The sequence below is a fragment of the Mauremys mutica genome, chromosome 1 (genome assembly GCF_020497125.1).
Source record: "Mauremys mutica isolate MM-2020 ecotype Southern chromosome 1, ASM2049712v1, whole genome shotgun sequence".
NCBI classification, from domain to species: Eukaryota; Metazoa; Chordata; order Testudines; family Geoemydidae; genus Mauremys; species Mauremys mutica.
This window is the reverse complement of record NC_059072.1, coordinates 135,584,596-135,606,336: the sequence shown is the minus strand read 5'-3', so window position 1 is coordinate 135,606,336 and position 21,741 is coordinate 135,584,596. Positions and strand designations below refer to the sequence as shown.

At 42.4% G+C, this 21,741-nt stretch overlaps 2 protein-coding genes across 5 annotated transcripts in view; one reads left to right on the top strand and one right to left on the bottom strand.

Annotated features, from left to right (window-relative positions):
• RAD51AP1 (RAD51 associated protein 1) lies at positions 1-19,557 on the bottom strand. Of its 3 annotated transcripts, none has more exons than XM_044997102.1 (9): positions 19,394-19,557; positions 13,092-13,141; positions 11,546-11,687; positions 9,600-9,709; positions 8,352-8,438; positions 6,751-6,903; positions 6,223-6,381; positions 2,004-2,159; positions 1-826 (listed from the first exon to the last, which is right to left on the bottom strand). In XM_044997102.1, exons 1-9 carry the CDS (start codon positions 19,411-19,413, stop codon positions 699-701), a joined length of 1,005 nt encoding a protein of 334 aa, XP_044853037.1. In that variant the 5' UTR covers positions 19,414-19,557; the 3' UTR covers positions 1-698. The 3 variants fall into 3 exon arrangements, with proteins under 3 accessions (XP_044853037.1, XP_044853017.1, XP_044853027.1); XM_044997082.1 differs by lacking the exon at positions 19,394-19,557 and adding an exon at positions 17,589-17,731; XM_044997092.1 differs by lacking the exon at positions 19,394-19,557 and adding an exon at positions 14,706-14,881.
• Positions 19,509-21,741, top strand: part of C1H12orf4 (chromosome 1 C12orf4 homolog) — a 33,607-nt gene continuing 31,374 nt past the window's right edge. Inside the window, exons 1-2 of one of the 2 annotated variants that reach the window (XM_044997066.1) lie at positions 19,509-19,640; positions 21,332-21,526. In XM_044997066.1, the coding sequence (XP_044853001.1) occupies positions 21,349-21,526 (178 nt within the window). In that variant the 5' untranslated portion in view covers positions 19,509-19,640; positions 21,332-21,348. Of the gene's footprint in view, positions 19,641-19,727; positions 19,919-21,331; positions 21,527-21,741 lie in introns of those variants that run through there. The other variant, XM_044997072.1, reaches the window with a different exon arrangement.

The window sequence follows — 21,741 nt, the reverse complement described above, 5'->3', positions numbered from 1 at the left end:
TGTTTACAAAATATATTTTATTTTATTTTATTTTTTAAAATACAGTTTTCTAAGCAAGACATTATACATTCTTAGCAATAAAATCCACACAAATACAACTATCAGTAAGTTTTAACAAAGATTTGAGAATCAACTTTTCTGGACTGAGAGGAACAATGATTTCACTTTACTAAAGGGATGCTTTAATTGGACTATGAACAGAATGAATACTAAAAATTTGGAATTCAAAACTGCAATTTTAAGGTTACATTAAGAATCCATTCTATATATTTAGATCCATAATTGATACACTGCTTTTTAGATTCTGTTTTTATGCAATTTAAAAATGTAATGCCTATTTTTTTTTCCCCCAAAAGAGGCTAGACATCAGAAGGATACAATCTCAAATCCACAATCCCTTTCTTTGGGCCTGATCCATCAAGGTGCTGAGCAACCTGAGTTCTAGCTGATTAAGTAGTATTATTCAGCAGCTGAAGGTGCCCAGCACGTCACTGGTGGTACACTGCACCTTGAAGGATGAAGGCTCTTTATTAGGAACAGACAAGCAACATCGACAGCATTTCCTCCCTCTGAATGAACAGTTTAATGAATAGTTTTCTGCTCAATTGTTTTCAACCCTGTTTAAAAACAACAGAACCCTACCACACAATTCTTTCCGAACAGTAGTCCTTCAAGTGAGAAACACTTTCATAGACCATTCAACTGCTGGCAGCAGTTGGGTGCAGCGGTTTCACTCGTGCTAATCTGGACAGGCCAAGTCTGAGACCTTGAGTAGGTGATTTAACTGAAATTCCTCCCAGTGGGTTACTACTGCATCCTGAGGCAGCTGAAAGCATTTTAAAACAAAACAAATGTCACAAATTAACAGAAAAATTGTCATCACTAACTTACAAAGAAGATATTACAGAAGAGCTAATTAAGTAGCCTCTTACGGAAACTGAAGAGGGGCCTGAACAATATTGCAGGAAAGCACATAAAAATCAGGTACATTGCCAGTGGGAACATACTTGATAGCTACAGCAGAAAGATATAAAACCTGTAGGAGACACTTTTAAGGCTCCCTCTACACGTAACCTCAGAGTGACACCAACACATTTCACTCTGCTACCATAATACAGCATTTCTCAAAATATGGTCTGCTGTACACTTGCTGGTGCTCTTCAGAGCATTAGCAGGTCTCATGGTACTATATTCCTTCACCTTTTTAAATCAACTGCTTTTATAGATATCCTGTCTTTATTGCCATGAAGAGGCAGGGTATATGTAAAAAACAAGAGAGAACAAAGAGCCCATAGCCTAGCAGTTTACACTAGAGGCTGCTGCTACATAGGAGAGAAACTATGAGTCTCCCCCCACAGGGTCTGCTCTGCCTGAAACTGTGAGTTACCACTCAGAGCCACCAGCAGGGGCAGGACGTATGGACTAGAGGATGAGCATGGAACTAGGCATTTAGCAGCATGTGTAGTAGAAAAGGCGGACCTGAGAGTATGAAGTCATGTGCAAGGAAAGAGGACCAAGCATAAAGGATCCACATGCAGAAGAACAAAACAGATGGGAAAGGTGAAAAAGCAAGAGGCAGTAGCAGTGTGATCTAAGTTTTCCAAAATAGACCAAACACTTATCATACTAAAGGCAGCTACAAATACACCAATACTTGCCCACTATTATTTCTGTAAGGAAGCAAATAGTGCAATGCAACAGGGATGCTGGACAACTCTTAAAAGAGGAAATGTCCACAAGACAATCCCTATATTGAGATTTGGGCCACGCTATTGGGAAAAGCTTTAGCACCCTTGTCCTTTCAAGAAAAAAGTTATTGAAGCAGCTGGGAAGTGGGCATGTTAATTTTGTGTGGGAAAAGTGACTGTAGGACACAGAGATGAGTGGAGTAGCTCATGTTTTGATGAGGAGGTACTCATTCAGAAATATAAATACTTTAGAGAACACCTTTTTAAACACATGTAAATAAGTATATTTGTCTGCAGCTACCATATTGCATATACCTGGTGGTATCCATTTGGGCTTCTTCTTGTCTGTTGAGGGACTTGATGCGTATAAAGGTTCTCCAATAGGTTCTGGAGAACTTGATGTCTCCTTCAATGTTAACTGAGATTTTGCTAGGATTACCCGTGGAGAAGAAACTACTGGAGTCACTTTGGCTAGAAAACAAAAAAAGCTTTAGAAAAATTGCTCTTTATTAAAGAAATCACACTGCACAAAATTACTGTGCAAGTGAGGATCATTCAATTCAAAGAAATACAGGTGGATATGTCTTGAGAATCATGCCTTCCAATCAAAGCAGGTTCATTTACTTGAACAAGTTATAGCCTCATATTTATTTCCTGGTTTGGAAGTAGGCACTTATCTCGTTACTGGCGCACGATGTAATGTAGAACTGCATGAAAGGACAAGCTAACACAAATCTGCCATAAACTACAAGAAAAAACATTTCCACACCACAATTAAACTGGTTCTGTAATATATGATTTAGCTGAAACATTGTTTGAAAGTAAATCACAATAGCAGGTCTGATGCATAGTTGTTTAACACATATGTAAGAAATAGTTTTTTAAAAGGTTGTTGTGCTGATACATATTGTGTTAAAGAGACACAGTGACCCTGTAACTCAAGTGTGGTAAATAAATATCTCTAACTATGCTATTAATAACACTGAAGATCATTAAGGCCTTGATTCCCTGTAAGCAATCCATGTGGGTTCAGGGATCCACCAAGCCAGATGTGCTCATACGATAAGGACCTAAATGTAAAATAATGTATAAAACCTAAATTAATCATGGTTATGTTTTGGGGTTCTTTTATTAAAGGGATACAGTCAATTGAAAAAAAAATCATGCCTCTGTCTGTTCATTTTTATTTTACTCGTTACACCTAAAACTGATAATTACTCTAACTTAAAGATTAAATAATTATTTCTAGGGCTGTCGATTAATCGCAGTTAACTCACGTGATTAACAAAAAAAAAGAATCGCGATTATTCGCCGTTTTAATCACACTGTTAAACAATAAGAACAGGAGTACTTGTGGCACCTTAGAGACTAACAAATTTATTTCAAGTATCAGAGGGGTAGCCGTGTTAGTCCGGATCTGTAAAAGCAGCAAAGAATCCTGTGGCACCTTATAGACTAACAGACGTTTTGCAGCATGAGCTTTCGTGGGTGAATACCCACTTTGTCGGATGCAAGTAGTGGAAATTTCCAGGGGCAGGTATATATATGCAAGCAAGAAGCAAGCTAGAGATAACGAGGTTAGTTCAATCAACGAAAGCTCATGCTGCAAAACGTCTGTTAGTCTATAAGGTGCCACAGGATTCTTTGCTGCTTTTACAAATTTATTTCAGCATAAGCTTTCGTGAGCTACAGCTCACTTCCTCGGATGCATAGAATGGAACACACAGACAGGAGATGTTTATACATACAGAGAACATGAAAAGGTGGAAGTATGCATACCAACAGGAAGAGTCTAATCAATTGAGATGAGCTATCATCAGCAGGAGAAAAAACACTTTTGAAGTGATAATTAAGATGACCCATAGAAGGTGTGAGGAAAACTTAACATAGGGAAATAGATTCAATTAGTGTAATGACCCAACCATTCCCAGTCTCTGTTTAAGCCTGAGTTAATTGTATCTAATTTGCATATTAATTCGAGTTCAGCAGTCTCTCTTTGGAGTCTGTTTTTTAAGTTTTTTTGTTGCAAAAGTGCCACCTTCAAGTCTGTCACTGAGTGGTTAGAGAGGTTGAAGTGTTCTCCCACTGGTTTTTGAATGTTATGATTCCTGATGTCAGATTTGTGTCCATTTATTCTTTTGCGTAGAGACTGTCCGGTATGGCCAATGTACATTGCAGAGGAGCATTGCTGGCACATGATGGCATATATCAAGTACTCTTGCTCTTTTTGCAGATACAGACTAACACGGCTGCTACTCTGAAACCTGTTAAACAATAGAATACCAACTGAAATGTGGATTTTTTTCTACATTTTCAAATATGTTGATTTCAATTACAACACAGAATACAAAGTGTACAGTGATCACTTTATATTATATTTATTACAAATATTTGCACGGTAAAAATGATAAATGAAATAGTATTTTTCAACTGATCTCATACAAGTACTGTAGTGCAATCTCTTTATTGTGAAAGTGCAACTTACAAATGTAGATTTATTTTTTTACATAACTGCACTCAAAATCAAAACAATGTCAAACTTTAGCGCCTACAAGTCCACTCGGTTCTACTCCTTGTTCAGCCAATTGCTAAGATGAATGAGTTTGTTTACATTTATGGGAGATAATGTTGCCTGCTTCTTATTTACAATGTCACCTGGAAGTGAGAACAGGCGTTCGCATGGCACTTTTGTAGCCGGCATTGCAAGGTATTTACGTGCCACATATGCTAAACATTTGTATGCCCCTTCATGCTTTGGCCACCACTCTGGAGGACATGCTTCCATGCCGATGATGCTTGTTAAAAAAATGTGTTAATTAAATTTGTGACTGAACTCTTTGGGGGAGAATTGTATGTCTCCTGCTCTGTGTTTTACCAGCATACTGCCATATATTTCATGTTATGGCAGTCTCAGATGAGGACCCAGATCATGCTGTTCATTTTAAGAACACTTTCACTGCCGATCTGACAAAATGCAAAGAAGGTACTAATGTGTGATTTCTAAAGATAGCTACAGCACTCGACCCAAAGTTTAAGAATCTGAAGTGCCTTCCAAAATCTGAGAAGGACGAAGTGTGGAACATGCTTTCAGAAGTCTTAAAAGAGCAACACTCTGATGCAGAAACTAAAGAACCCAAACCACCAAAAAAGAAAATCAACCTTCTACTGGTGGCATCTGACTCAGATGATGAACATGCGTAGGTCTGCACTGCTTTAGATCGTTACTGAGCAGGACCCACTATCAGCATGGACACAAGTTCTCGGAATGGTGGTTGAAGCATGAAGGGATATATGAATCTTTAGCACTTCTGGCACGTAAATATCTTGTGACACCAACTACAATAGTTCAATGCGAACACCTGTTCTCACTTTCAGGTGAAACTGTAAACAAGAAGCGGGCAGCATTGTCTCCCACACATGTAAACAAACTTGTTTGTCTGAGCGATTGGCTGAATAAGAAGTAGGACTGAGTGGACCTGTAGGCGCTAAAGTTTGATATTGTTTTGTTTTTGAGTGCAGGTATTTTTTGTGCATAATACATTTGTAATTTCAATTTTCTTGATAAAGAGATTGCACTACAGTACTTGTATTAAGTGAACTGAAAAATACTCTTATTTTTACAGTGCAAATGTTTATAATAAAATAAATATAAAGTGAGCACTGTACACTTTGTATTCTATGTTGAAACTGAAATCAATACACTTGAAAAAGTGGAAAACATCCAAAAATATTTAAATAAATGGTATTCTATTATTAACAGCATGATTAATTGTGATTAATTTTTTTAATTGCTTGACAGCCCTAATTATTTCTCATTTTGTATGTTGTCCATTTGACAGCAGTTTGTGTACAGTTTCATTATTACCCCAGATAGTCAGTTTGTCAATTTCCCCTATTTCTGCAAGTATTTCACACAGTAGAGGATAGATTATTTTTTTAAAATAGGAAAAAATGATTGTAAAACCACAAAAATCAGCATGATTCAAGGACAGAGAGTACCCGAAACTTCTTTTCACTCACTTTTTGAAAATGACTCTGCTTTGAAATGCGAACAGGTCAGTGTGCACTCGGGAACTTTTAGTACATGGTAGCAGGGTTCAGAGGGACAGTTAGTATGCGGCACAATTGAATGTTGTAGATCGGGGTAGGCAACCTATGGCACGAGTGCCGAAGGCGGCACGCGAGCTGATTTTCAGTGGCACTCACACTGCCCAGGTCCTGGCCACCGGTCTGGGGGCTCTGCATTTTAATTTAATTTTAAATGAAGCTTCTTAAACATTTTAAAAACCTTATTTACTTTACATACAACAATAGTTTAGTTATATATTATAGACTTATAGAGAGAGACCTTCTAAAAACATTAAAAAGTATTAGTGGCACGTGAAACCTTAAATTAGAGTGAATAAATGAAGACTTGGCACACCACTTCTGAAAAGCTGCTGACCCCCTGTTGTAGATTCACACTCTGGCTGCATATTCACTAACTGTTTGTCTAGACAAGCCTTGTATTTTTTGCTGATTACATCAAGCTTACTTGTAGCATTAATTCTGGATTTGGGGGGGTTCTTTTCTTTTTCTGTTTGGACCTTTAACTTAATTTCTTTCCTTTTATTTTTTTTAGTTTTCTTCTTTTTTGCAGCAAAGTCTTCATCATCTTCCTCACTGAAATCTGAACCACCCTCTGATTCCTCATCTAAAACAGAAGAAAAAAATATATGAGGTTTGACATCTCTTTTCTAGGAGTGCAATTTATTGTTGCCACCTGGTTTTCTAAGCATATTCTGAACAAAAGGAAACCATGTTTGGAGTCCTAGGCTAAAATACATTGAAGATCAAATATGGATGAATAAGCTCAACTGATCATGTCAAAAACCTAGCCTTTAGCTTTAGTCTCTTGAAATGCATTCAGGACACATAACTAACAACAAATTGCTGTATTTCAAAGAGGAACAAAGGTATAAGGCTGAAAACAGTACATTTCACTGAAAATATTTTTCTCTCAGAATAATTAGACATATTCAAAACATATCCAATAGGAAATATTTAATAGTAGAGAACTTACCAGACACACACTCTGGCTCATAGTTATGAGCATGGTCTCCCTCATTACTGTCATCTATCAGTAACTTCTGCTGTGACACAGCTTTAGATGCTGCTCTTCTTTGCCTATGACCATCTGTGGGGATGTCACTGTCAACTGTGACCTGATCGGGGCCTGCAGGATAAACATTGGTCTTATTAACACAAGTTAATGAAGGGACTGGTTGCATGCTTAATAGTAAGTAAGTACTAAGTGTTTTGCTGGACTGGAGCCTTAGTTTCCACTACTGATTCTGAGTACCGTATATACTCGATCATAAGCCGGAAATTTTTTATAACCCGTTCATAAGCCAACCCTATAATTCAGGGGTCAGCAAACTTTGGCTCCCGGGCCACCAGGGTAAGCCACTGGTGGGCCGAGATGGTTTGTTTACCTCGAGCGTCCGCAGGCACGGAGGTAAACCTAAGTAAACAAAGTGTCCCGGTGCGCCAGCGGCTTACCCTGATGGGTCGGGACAGCAACTGGTGGGGAAATTTTTGGGGGGGAGAGAAGCTGGGAGTCAGGGGAGTAACCCCTGTGACCACCCCCCACATGATCGCACCCCTAGCCCAGGACCCCCACACTCTCCCCATCCCATCTCTTCCCACCTTATCTGGGGAGGGCCACGGGAGGATGTCTGACCTGGCTGGAGCTGCTCCGGCAGGGCAGCACGGCCACAGCCTGCTCCGGTGGGCCAGACCAGGCGGTGCGGCTGCAGCATGTTCCAGCGGGCTGGGCCGGGTGGCACGGACGCACCGTGCTCTGGCAGCGTGGCCACAGGCTGCTCTGGGGAGCGGGGCTGAGCAGCCCGGCTGCAGCCTGCCAGCCCCGGACCTGCAGCTGCTTTGGAGGCTGGGGGGAGAGCAGCATGGCCAGAAGTGGAGAGACTCTGGCTGACCCGCCTCTTCTCTTCTGGCTCTGCTGCCTCTCCTTGCTCCCTCTGTTGTGGGGAGGAGCTGTGTCCCACCTCTCCCTCTCTATAGCCATTCATAAGCCGACCCCCTTCTCCGGTGCTTCCCTTTTTTGCTAAAAAAATTTGGCTTATGAACGAGTATATATATTTCTGGAGATCATCATCCAATTGCACAGTATCTGAGCTTCTTCAAATGTCTGTAATTCTCATTTTATTTTATCTTTTTAAAAATTGCTCTGATGAGTCCTTTTTGCAGGTAAAAGTTGGCAACGCTATTCTGGAATAAAGGTGTTAAGAGTGAAAAGTCAGGGAATTGAGAGTACTTAGATCTTCCAAGGAGATAAGCCGTACCTTAAAATATTTGTGTGTGCACGTGCATGCATGTGGTTTGTTCAGTGTTCACTTCTTGATGATAAATTGATAGTTCAAAAAGATCATTTGGAACTCAATTCCTACCCATTTTAAGATAGGAGCCAAATTTAGATCCAAACAGATTGAATATACCTTTCAGACTAAAGCATATCTACACAACTTAAAATAAAAATCGTTTTTACTCTTTTTTCTCCAACAGTTTTTACCTTCACTTTCCTGAAAAGAAATGTTTCAGAAAAGCTGCTTACACATAATATATATATATTTACATATAAAGACAGACGCAAAAATAACTTACCTAAGAGACCACTATCTGCACTGCAGTCGGAGAGGAGGGAACTGTTGTCTACATTTTCTAATTCAATAGCTGTACATTTTTTGATGCCTATATTTGAAAAAAATGCATAAAATATGTTTGAAAATTAGCACTATAAAGACTCAGGATATCAAGAAATGAAAATAATTTAGCCAAAAACAAGTTAAACTCTAGCAGATTCCAGATAAAACTCTTTTTAGTAGATAATGATGTCATTATTTTTCATCACAGAAAAGCTGCAATGTAATATATTAACTTTGACCAGAATTACAGCTGCCACACTGTGATGGGCTGAAATAATTTGTGATTTTCTCTCTTCTTTAAAATAAATTGAATTGCATTATATCCATGTTCACTATAAGGAAACAATGTGCAGACAGTATAGTACAGTGTTAAGAGGAAGAGATTAATATGGAGTATAAATGCAATTAAAACATTTTATCACACTTTTTTTTTTTTTATTTTAACTATGTTTTTCTCCTGCTACACATTTTGGAAACAGAGAAAATGCATTTAATGTTTAGTAATACTTCTCTGTAATTACAGATCTACATTCCAGTAAAAGCTGGGACAAAAAGAAGCCATTATTGTGGAAAATCCACAAATTTTGAGTATTGATACAGATTTTACTGTACACTCCAAAGACTAAATTTGCAATTGTAAAATTAAGTCTCTAATACATCTGCTTGCAAAGATCATCATCTTTTGTTAGGGATGGACAGTGTTCTCAGTAGTGTACATGCACCATTAAAACAGCTTCTGCCCCACATTCTTCCAAAGTCTAAATCTGCAGATTTTGAAGACTGCGAGACTTCATGGGCCCAATTCAACTCTCATTGAAGTTAATGGAAATTTTATCACTGACATCACTGGTGAGTTGCATCAGATCCTATGAGAGAAAGCTAATATTGTTCTTGGAAAGTTTAATCAACCCAAGAGCTTTATATTTAGGATAGTCAAAGACTGAAACTTAATCTGTATAATAAACAAGTGATTCTGGTAGGTTTTTTTCAAAATTGCACAGCACTACTTAGCATTAGCACAATTTGGTACGATAAACCTCCTCCCATCAACGAATAAAAAGAAATGTTCAAGTCTTCTCAATTAATTTATTAAAAGAAAGGATACAATACCAGCACAGTTATAAAGCAACTACAAAGGATGCCAAATACAATCAAGGAATAGCTTAAAATGGGAAAAGTTGAAATGCATTTTAACAGTAAAGAGAACCTTGTTCTTGTGAATCTTGCACTTCAAGGATGTCTGCAGATGGTTCTTTCACTGATAAGGCCAACGCAACTTCTAAATCTCGCTGGTAAAGTTTGTCATCTAAGGCTATCCTGAAACAAGTAAAAAACATCATAGGAAAAATGTTTCCAGTAAATCTAGAGAATATTATTTTCACGAACTGAAGCAATGCAAAGCTACTTCTGAGTAGCTACTCATTAATATAATTATAAATCAGTACTTATGCAGGAAATAATAAAAAATGTTACAATACATAATCTGTAATTTACTGCATAACAAATGAGCAGAGGTTTGTGAAATTCACTTGATATAACAGAAGTACTTTGTACTTACCAATATAGAATGCTTTATGTCTTCAAAGTGATGTGCATACATTAATTATCAGTAACCGACTGAAAAAATATATTTCATTTGTAGAAAATATCCTACTGGTATGGAATTCTACATAAAATATTTTCTACCAAAAAAGTTGTTTAAAATAATTATAATTAAGTTTTATTTGACTTCTGAATTTCTGTCAAATACGAGCTGAACTTTTGTTGAAGCCCAAAGTTTGTTTGTTTGAACCTTTTACTGTACCGCACCTTTAAGCGGAGGGAGGAGCTTGCTGGAGAGAGGGAATAGCACTGGGGGATGGAGTGGGGTGAGGCTCAGAAGCTGCTGCAAAAAGGGGAGTGAGCCAGCGAGGCAACTGGCTGATTCATCCCCAGGGGCTGGAAGGGCTGGGGAATTCAAAAGGGGCAAGCCCAGCGCAGAAAGCCCCTTTTCCCTGGACCAGATGGAGCAGCACCTGCCCTCCCTCCTCTGAGGTGGCAAAATACCAGTTTTGGTCAGAACCTGCTGTGGGCATCAGCTAGCCACTCCTTTCTAGGAGGGCTGGGAAGGAATTTTTCCCTCACCACCCAATTGACTTAGATGGAGTGGGGATTTTGTTTTGCCTTCCCTTCACAACCAGATTGGCCTAGGTGGAGTGGTTTTTTTTCCCCACCTTCCCCCATAGCAGGGTCAGGGAGGGTTTTGTTATGGTGAGTAAGGAAAGGTGTTAGACTATTATGTCACAACTCATTATGTAAATGTGGGGCGGATGTCGAGTGCAGGTACTCCATAGGGAAGGGATACAGGGACAGACACTGTATGGTACAGAATGGTTTGATAAAGGACTTAAAAAGGAGCTGTTGTTTAAAGGAGCAGAATGGGTGATGAGGGGTGTTTGGGGCTCCTATGACTGGTACGGCAGAGAGCAAACCCTCTTTTCTCATAGCCCAACTTAACCCTCGTTCAGAGTGGGTGGGGAAGGAGGATGGTAAAGTCCCAGCAACGGGTTGTCTAGGGGACCTGGATGGAAAAAGTGGGGGGCAGTTGGAAACCCCCCTGGTAGATATTGAATGAACATGAGCTACCTGCACTGTACACTTATCTGCCAGGTAGTCCCAGGCATCTAATAATGAAGTTGTGGCCTGATTAAAACCATGTCAAGTGTCTCCTGTTCACTTTTGTATACTAAGCCTATAGACCATACAGTGTTTTCATGTACTATACTGATGGGTTCCCTAGAACTACCTAGATTAGGTTAGTCACAAATTTACATAATTTAGACCACAAACCTGCATTGGGCCTATGTCGGCAGATCTCTGCACCAGTGTAGAGCCCTGTTGAAATCCACAGTGCTTCATGTAGGCAAAAGGGTCCACCTAGTCGATTGTGGTGCAGGCACTCTTGTCATTAGACATTATTAGATTATCCTTCACTCATTATTAAGCAAAAGAATTTGATAATCAATCTTAGACTAATACGCTAGACCTTTATTTGTAGTTATTTAAACTATACGCTGGGAAAGTGTAAAACTTGAGGAAAATTAAGAAATTGAAGTGTTGTTGAGATGAAGCTTTTCTATTGCACACAACTAACTACACTTCATTACCTCTCACCTTTTACTGGGTGTTTTCTTCGGCACTGTAGTCACCTCTCTGTGTGGCCTTTTCTGCTTCTCCTTTTTCTCTCTATTTGTCTCTGTAGGTACTACTCTAGATTTTTTTTTTAAAGGTGCAGGTACACAGGCAAAGTCTTCATCTGTTTATGAAAACATGTGCAAGTTAGAAATAGTTTAGCCCATAGAGTGCAAGTTTCTCCAACAACCACGAAAAAGTCTGTCTCCTCAGAAAATATATTTAATCACAAATATAAAATATTCTAAAACATTTATGTTCTTATGGCTCTCATCTGAAACTATTAAACCAATTTTCAGTCTCATAATTGGACAACAAATAGATGTAGCTGTAATGAGCTTTGAAATATTTTTGAACAAAAGGTACTAGCTAAACGTAGATCATAATCATAGTGAGACCTGATCATACTCCCCCTTTTGCAGCAGCTTCATAGTGGTGAAGTCCATAAATGGCTATTAGCCAGGATGGGTAAGGAATGGTGTCCCTAGCCTCTGTTTGTCAGAGGATGGAGATGGATGGCAGGAGAGAGATCACTTGATCATTGCCTGTTAGGTTCACTCCCTCAGGGGCACCTGGCATTGGCCACTGTCGGTAGACAGATACCGGGCTAGATGGACCTTTGGTCTGACCCAGTATGGCCGTTCTTATGTTCTTACTATTTCTAACAATTTTCAAGATGTAAATATTCAAGTTAATTAATTATTATCAATATGGGGATAAAGTTTCAATCTCAAATGTATTCTCAGAGTTCACATTCACTTGAGATTTAAGTTCTTCTGGTAATTGAATACCATTCAATATACATCATTCTTACAGTCCTTGGTCTTTTGGAACCTTTTCCTTTTAATGATTCCCATTCTTAAAAGAGCTCTCTCCTTTCATTACACTGCTTCTTTACAAAGTATACTTCTTTAGTCCTCCAAGGCCCAAACTGGGAACAAAGACTGAAAATCAGGGATATCAGACTAAAAGCAGTCCAAGAATTTTAAAATTTTGTCTTTAGCACAATTTTTTTTGTATAACTACGATGCAAAAAAACTGCAATAAAAATAAGTGATAATATCAAGTTTGAATGGGATGGAGGTGAGAGAGGCATGAGACCTCTGCACAGATGGTCCTAGATTCCTGCAGATCACTGTGATTTACAGAAAACTCTGTGGCCTGTTCCATGGAAGGACATGGAATAGACCACCATCCCTCTGGAAAAATGTCAGAGAAATCTCTGCGAGAAAAACCTAGCAGAGCTCTCCTGCCCCAAGCCTCCTCTTACAATTTTTTTTTTCTGCAAGAGGGGTTGAACCAACCCAATATTATGAACAGGTCAGCAGTGTAAATATCACCGCTATTGTGTAATATCCTTATAACATGGATTGTACTCTAACAGGGCCTGAATTTGATTCCACTGAAGCCAATAAGAGTCTTTTCACTGAATTCAACAGAAGGATAGGGCCCATATTCTACCAACATTTTAAACAAAGCTATTGCAGACCTTAACTCTTTTTGGTGTGGATAATAGTGGACCACTTACCATCATTTTCAAAGTCCCCAAACTGTGAATAATCAACAATTTTCTTATTCCTGTGACAAAACAACACACATTATTAGTCATTCAACACAAGAACCATTGTTTGTTAATTTTAGTTTCTCAGCATTACACTAATTCCCCTTTTCAAATCAGTCTCTATTCATATATATAGTCAGTCATTGCTATCATATAAATTGTAAGCTCAATTCAACATGCGTTAGTGTCCAGCTACTCAAGTGTTTTGGCAGTAAATGGCTTTTTGTTGCCAAGTTGATTTATTTCTTCTATGCACACAAATTCTCGTGATAATTATTTCCTTCTAAAAAAAAAATCTTATAAATCACATTATTGTCTCGTACAGTCATTTGAGATGTGTTTTCCATGGTACTTTTAGATTTTGTTTCCTAGACTAAATTGTAAGATCAGATACAATTTAGATAATGCTTTCCCAGCCAGTATTACTATATGTAAAGACTGCATCATCAAAACTTTCAACACATTACTTAGGCCCTTGATACTGCAATGAGTTACATACCAGCCAACCCAAGCCCACATGGAGATCTCTTGACTTCAATAGGATTTCTGATCAGCACAGGGATCTGCCTGCCTGCACAGAGCTCATAGCAGGATTGGGGCCTAAGATCTGATCCACGGTATATTTATTCACTAGTGACTCAAACCTGCTGAGCACATTCAACTTCATTATAAGTGAGGACAAAGAAATAATAGGTATTTAGGAGAGCAATGTGAGAAATATAGACAAAAAATAACAGTACAAGATAATGCATCTGGAAAAAAAAAATCAGAAACACAGATATTCAATGAAAGGGAAACACTGATCCTACAATGACTTCTGCGCAGGTACACGGATCTGCCCACGCAGAGCTCATTGTGAGATTATAGCTTAGAAGAAAAAGCCATTGTCAAAAATGGGGTCTTTATGTTCATTTTCTCAACAGAGACTGAAAGCTGTTTGGGAACAGGTGCAGATGCTAGAGTATTGCACGTCTTATAAGTCCTTCCCCATCCAAGATAGGGAAATAAGTAACAGCAAGCAAGTTTGGATAAATGTATGATTATATGTAGTGTTGTTGTAGCTGTGTTATCAGATATCAGAGATAAGCTCATCTCTCTCAGCGACAGAAGTTGGTCCAATAAAAGATATTACCTCACTCACCTTATCTTTTGCACATACATAAGCAGTTACTTGCAACCATATGGCACCTATCACCAAAGTAGGTGGAAAACTGTACATACCTTAGATGCATACTTGCCTAACATCAAGCTTTTAGGAGGGCTTCTCAGGCCTGGTCTACACTACGCAGGTTGACGCAAGACAGGTTACATCAACCTAACTGTGGAAGAGTGTACACTTACATTTCACTCCCACGGATGTAACTGCCCCACTATGCCAAATTAAGCCTTGTATAGTACACTATACAGTTTTGTTGATAAAAGTCAGCTTTCGTCAGCAAAACAGTGCCGGGTATACACACTGAAATGTTCTTCCCACCAATGTAACTCCCCTACTCTGACAAAATAAAACCACTTCGACGAGAGGCATAGAGCGTTTTGCAATGTAGTTAGAGTGACTCAATGTCAGTGCAGACACCGAACCTGCTTATGTTGTCCGAATTGGCCTCCAAGAGGTGTCCCACAATGCCCATCATGACCGCACTGGTCAACAGTTTTATCTCTGCTGCCCTGCAGGAACACAGGCATGTATCCTTCAACTGATTGAAGACCTAGGAATTTTTGAGATTCCTCTTTCTCTTTGCTCAGCATGGACTGTTCATACAGCATCTTTCCAGCTGACCATGACGGCTTTCTGCAACAGAGGCGCTCCTGCCTGGAGTACACCAGAGCTGTTGGATCTGCTTGATCTGTTGAGAGAGGAGGCTGAGCAGTCACAGCTTAGCTCAAGTTGTAGGAACTTTGATATCTATGGACAGATTGCTCATGGCCTGCAGAAGGGACAAGCAGCAGTGCCATGCTAAGATCAAGGCGCTAAGGTGGGCATAGCAGAAGGCAAGGGAGGCAAACCATCGCTCTGGTGTAGCACCAAAGATAAGCCACTTCTACCAGGAGCTGGATGCCATCCTCAGCAGCGACCCTACCTCTACTGCCAAGAACTCAATGGATACTTTGGGGGGCTGGAGGCAGCAGCCAGCAGAGTTAACCCCAAGGACAAAGTGGTAGACGAGGAAGTGGTGTTGCGGAAGGATGTGGGACATGTGACAAAGTTGACTGGTGGCACTGCAAGTCAGGACCTATTTTTGACTCCAGAGGGGTTTAGCCAGTCCCAGCACTGGTGCCCAGGAAGCAGTAGATGCATGCTCTGGTAAACACACATTTTCCTTTGATACTGCACAGTGATGCGAGATTGAGGTCTCATTTACTTTGTTATATGGTAGAAGGATAAGGGATAGAAATTACCGACAGAGTCTATGCAGCTAAGTAGTGGGGGCCTGGCAGAAAAGTTTGTTAATGTCCCGAGAATCCTCCATACAGATCTCTAGGAAGCTTTCATGTAGGTACTCTGCAATCCTCTGCCAACGATTCCTTGGCAGAGCTACCTTGTTTCTCCCCCGCTGTAGGAAACTTCGCCGCACCAACAGGCAATTATTTCTGCAGGGACCAAAGTGGCACATAGGCAAGCAGCATACGGACCCGACCTGAAGCCGCATGCATGCAGGAGATGCACCGTTGAATCCCGGATTACCTTCAGGAGTGAGGTAATCGGATTTGATTACCCCAGCCTGTGGAAAAGGGTGCCAATATTCAGAATAGTCTCTCTAGGTACATATAGTGACCCTCTTTGCAAACTACCCAGAATTGTTGTCCCTTCTTGCCCATTCCCTCTTCCTAACATCTTCCCCTCTCCCCCCGATCCACCTCTGTCGAACTCACCCTATTTGGGACTCTTGTCAAGCTGTGTGCTAGCCAAAGGACAGTAAGAAAGAGGTATATGCAACTTTTGTGATTCACAGCTGTCAGTGCACTCACAATACTGTCTCTGTTCTTTGATTCCTTGGCTTCTGCAGATGTTCCCTTGAGGATCAACTCCTACACCCCGGCAGAGCACCTTCATCAGATAAGGAAGCGAACCAGGAGGAGTAAGGAGAATATGTTTTGCAAGTGCTGCAGTCAACACATACAGCAGATAGCAAAACAAGAGCATGGAGGGAAAACTCAGGCTGGACAGCCTGGAAAGGAGACTGGGGCAGGAGCAGATGATAGATGGACATGAGTAGATGATAAAGCTACTAGAGAGTCAGAGAGAGATGCCCAAGTCCCTCATAGTGCTGCAGTCTGAGCACATCCATGCATGACTCCCCCTACAGCGAATACAGAATGCTGTCCTTTCCCTCCCCCAAACTCCACCAACACATTCCTCAGATGTTCCCATTCTGTCGCAGTACCCCTTGCACTCCACCCCTAGAGACTAGTTTCATGATGAAAACTTGAGTTACACACAGCTCTGAGAGCTTTAATGGAGAGACTGTTCCTCATTGCCATGTCCTCTGTGTGCAAAAAAAATGTTTTATCCTTTAATTAAAGTATAGTCTTTGAAACAAAATGAGTCTTTGTGTCATGCACACAATAGTTTCTGTGAAAATTCAAATACACTGGCTATAAGTAGAGGAACATTTACTCACTACAATTTAAAGCTCAGGAAGCAAGCATTACAGGAGTCATTCAAGGAAGCAAGTAAACACTCCCTGGCCGAATGCATCACATAAAGACACATTACTGGAGCTCATTGTCAAAATGCTCCTTCAAAGCCTCCCTGATATGAATAGCTCCCTGCCCTCTAATTGACCTGGTATCTGGCTAATCAAAATCAGCAGCCAGCTGATCTATCTTAGCGCTCCATCCCTGGATAAATATTTTCCCTTTGCTTCACAAATGTTCTGCAGAACACAGCAGGCTGCTATGACCATCGGAATATTGTCCTCATTGAGCTCTACTGTGCCAAAGGCACATTCGATGGTCATTTGTCCCTTGCTGAGCCTGTTGTTGAAAAGTTCCTTGCTGTTGTCTAGGTTCCCGGTGTAACCTAGATGGGGACAAGAGGTAGGTAGGGTCTCCCAGGATCACTATGGGCATTTGCACATCCTCCATTGGAATCTTCTGGTTGGGAAAGAAATTCCCAGCGTGCAGCTTTCTATACAGTCCAGTGATCCTAAAGATGCGCGCATCATGAACCTTCCCTGACCAACCCACATTAATGTCAGTGAAACGACCCTGGTGTTCCACCATCACCTACAAGACCCTGGAGAAGTATGCAAGACCCTGGAGAAGTAGCCCTTTCAGTTGATATACTCTGTTGCAAGCTGGTCAGGGGCCAAACTTGGGATGTGCATGCCATCTATCACCCCACTGCAGTTAAGGAATCCCATTGCTGCAAAGCCATCAAGTATTTCCTGCACATTACCCAGAGTCACAGTCCTTCATCGCAGGAGGCGATTGATGGCCCTGCAAGCCCTGCACACTTACATCATCACAACCCTCAGGATGGACTTTCCAACTCCAAACTGATTTGCAACTGACTGCTGTGTGGAAGCAGGCAACTCCAGACTGCTACCAATCTCCACTCGCTTTTCCACTGTGAATGCAGCTCTCATTCTGGTGTCCTTGCACTACAGGGCAGGGGCAAACTCTGTACACAGTTCCAGGACAGTGGCTTTGCACATCCAAAAGTTCTGCAGCCACTGCTTGTCAGCTCAGACATACATCACAATGCGATCTCATGACTCAGTGCTTGTTACCCGAGGTCAGTACCATCAGTCAATAGTGTGCAGCTACTCCATAACTGCCAGCAACAATCTTGAATTGTTTTTTTCCACTGCACACAGCAGGGCAGGCACCACAGATTCACCTTGTTTCCCAGCTCATGAAATACTGCAGGACCAGCTACTTTGGGTTCATAATGCTCATTACCAGACTGTTCAGCAGTTCAGAATGGTTTCAGGCAGAGATGGCAAGTGCAGTTTACAGGGACTATTAGAAAATGGTGCAAAATGAAGTTGAAAGCCCATTGAATGATCGGACGGAAAGAACGACATCATAGGATGCTGAGCACAACCCCATGATTAATGCTAAAATTTTGTCACAGATATTTTTGGTAAAAGTCAGGGATCGGTCATGGGCAATAAACAAAAATTCACAGAAGCCTGTGGCCTGTCCCTGACTTTTACTAAAAATATCCCTTAACAAATAGGGAGGGAGAGGATGGTCCAACACCTACAGCTGCTGGGCTCTGGGGTCTCCCCACCACCTAGGGTGGCTGGGAGCTTCAGAGGGAGAGGGGGCAGGGACAGGGACTGACAGCTTCAGCTCCAGCTCCAGCCCCGCTTCCCTGAGGCTCAAGTGGAAAAAGTCACAGAAGTCTCTGGAAGTTTCACATTCCATGACCTCTGTCACCTAATCATAACCTTACCCATCACGCACTGTGATCCATTCCCAGATCTGCCAGCGGCAGAAAGTGGCAAATTGCACAGTGAGATAGCTACAATGCAACACTCTCTGTCCATGCAAAAGATCCGACTGTGAACATGATCTGACAACACAAAGAGCGTTGTACGGACGTGCACAACTGATGTAATTAACGCGGCTTATGATCATCAACATAACTGACATCAGCTTAACTCCCTAGTGTAACCATGGCCTTAGTAACACCATTTCCCGAAGTGGCGCAGAGTCACAGTCGATGTAACATCAGCGAAGACACGGCCTCGCTTACACCAACTGTTACTCGCCTTCAGGAGCCACCCCGCAGTCCCCAGGCAGGAAGCACAACCCACCCCGGGCTCCTAGCGAGGCCCCGCACCGCGCAGACACACACACGATGTAGTAGCAGCGGCGGGGCCAGGCTGACACCAGGGAGCTAGTCAGAGCGTCAGACTCTCAACCCCCCTCCCGCCCCCAGCGGTGCCCCCCGGCCACAGGCGCTGACGGTGACCAGGCCGCCACGAGCGGGCCACGGGCTACGCTGCAGAGGGGGAGCCACCGGGCCGTTGCCCCCGGGGGCCCCGGCCTCGGCGCTGAACTGCCCCCGGCAGACCGAGCCGCCCGCCACCAGGGGGGAGGGAGAATCGGGCTGCGGCCTGGCTCGGGCTGGCCCGACCGCAGCCGCCGGGCCGGGGCTCTGCAGGGGGCGGGGGCGGTGTCACAAGCGACCCCCGCCCCCGCAGCAGCTGGAGGCCGCGGGGCTGCTCCCGCGCTGCCCCGCCCCCTCCCAGCCGTGTAACGGTCCGCGCCGCCGGGCCGCGTGCGCTCGGGGCAGGGGGGAGGGGACCCACCTCCTGACCGGCCGCTCCATCGCGGGGGGGCGCGGCGCTGGCTCCCCCACCGCCGGGCGGGCTGCTCCTCTCCCCGCTCGCGCCGGCCCGGCACATTCGTCACCGGCACAAAAAAGGAGGCGGGGCCCGAGCGGGGAGGAGAAGGCGAATCTGCGGCGCCGGATCCGAAGGAACCGCTGGGAGCAGCATCGCCGCCCCACTGGCCAATAGCCCGGACCAGCAGCTCCCCCCGCCCGCTGGGGCTCAGGTGAGGGCGGGGCCGCCCCCTCCCCCCGTCGCTCGGGGCCAGGCTCGCGACCCCCCTCGGGCCTCGGGCGGGGTGAGAGGGCGGGACCGTTGGGTGTTTCTGCGCCTGAGCGCGCGCGGATGTTCTGTCCGCAGCCGGGGCTGCGTCATCCCGGAACGAAGCCCGGTGCCGCGCGATCCGCTCCCCAGCGTGGGCAGCGCCCGGGCGCTAAGGCGCGTGTCGGGCTGGCCAGCGTGGACAGACGCCCGGGCTCTCGTTCAGCCTTCCTAGCGCCGCAGGTCGGGAAAGGGTCGTTATGCTCATTTAGTCTGATTTAACCCAGGCCACAGGGGACGGTGTGTCAGAGGGGGGGTAAAATCTCCGACATCATTAACTCTCTCCTTCATTTGTGCAATGGTGCAATAGAGCTTTTCTCCACCCCATCTTCCCCCACCCTCAGGAATCCCAGGGGGCAGCTTCCCACTGATAGTAGGATGGTGTCCTGCAGGCGACAAACCTCTTTTCTGGCTGCATCAGGTCCCCTCTGCTCACATAAGCACAGGGGACATGGCCCTCCCTCCTCCTTGTTTCATTAATGTATGTGGTTGTAAAAAGGGAAAGAATTATTGGTTACTTTTTGCACTGCACTAAGTTTGGATATGACAATAAACTAGCCAGTTTCACTTTCTGTTCTCTTGGACTAGTACAATGCTGTAAGGTTTGACTTGCAAACCTTGCAAGGGACTGTTAAATACAAACAAACTTCTAATTTGTCAAGTATCAGAGGGGTAGCCCTGTTAGTCTGGAGCTGTAAAAAGTGACGAAGAGTTCCTGTGGCACTCTATAGACTGACAGACGTATTGGAGCATAAGCTTTCGTGGGTGAATACTCACTTCGTATTCTAATTTGTGGTGTTTTTTAATTCATGAAAAGATATTCATGTTAGGTTTTGTAACTTAGGTCTTGTTAAAATTGTTCTATTACATTTGTATAAACCCCTCAAAACAATTTTTATTCTAAAATGTACACTTAACCCAAAATATTCCCTCCCTGTTTTAATATATCTGCATTAAGAGGAAGTGAAATCCTAATTAACATATATGGTCTCTTTGGGTCTGAACATACAAATGCATGCTATTGGACACAGCATTTGACTTCAGCAAGGCTACTGATGGTAATTTGCACTATGCCAATAGCATGTTTGAATTTGGGGGCCTAAACCACATTTTTCAGAAATGGGTGCTAAATCCATATTGAGTCACTAAAATCAGTGGAAGCTTCCAGGTGCTCAGCACTTCTGAAAATCAAGCAACTTATTTAAGTACCTAAATGTGATTTTAGCAGTCTCAGGGCAAGTGTACACTATGGCGCTACATCGGCTGTAGCACATCCAGTGAAGACACACTATACCGACGGGAGAGCACTCTCCAGTTGTCATAATTACTCCACCTTGGCGAGAAGCAAAAGCTGCGTCGCTCAGCAGGGGACTTTTTCACGCTCCTGAGCAATGCAAGTTATATCAGCTTAAGCTATAGTGTAGACCTGCCCTAAATGTAGGCACCCATTTTTTTTTAAATGTTGGCTATTATGTGCCCTTCCTTGAATATTTTAATTATTGCCAAATCACGTTTTGTGTTTCTTTTTGTTAACAGTTGAAATATGTGACTATATATATATAAAAGATACAATATGCTGTTTTGCTTATTATGCAGAAAATCAACAAAAGAAGATGAAGGCCAATAAAGGAAAAACCTGCACTAGAGAGAGAGAGTTTTTGTATAAATTCAATGCTGGAAACCAGCGCTTAGTGCTTACAGTGCCTCTCAAATTTCCTGGGCAAGAGAATGCCAGTCACTTGCATGGACGTCTAATGCTCCTGCACAATTTACCATGCTTCATAGAAAATGGTGAGAATTGGGTTTGTAAATGATCAGTATCATATGTATTAATGTGCTGTGACAGACTAAGCAAAATGATATTATTTCTAAGAGATTTTAAAGGAATTTTTAATATTTAGCTGTTTTTATGGTTTGACTGCATATTACTATATGAGGAAGGAGTGTGGTCAAGTAAACTTAGTTTTAAGTACATGTTCATACAGTTTGAACAATTAAAATAAAAG

Coding starts and splice junctions, on each gene's coding strand:
- RAD51AP1 (XM_044997082.1), bottom strand. CDS start 17,716: ATGAGAGCTGCATTCACAGTGGAAAAGCGAGTGGAGATTGGTAGCAGT. Junction 11,688..13,091: donor TGGGGACTTTGAAAATGATG/GTAAGTGGTCCA, acceptor TTTCATAAACAG/ATGAAGACTTTGCCTGTGTA. Junction 6,382..6,750: donor TGAGCCAGAGTGTGTGTCTG/GTAAGTTCTCTA, acceptor CTTCTGTTTTAG/ATGAGGAATCAGAGGGTGGT.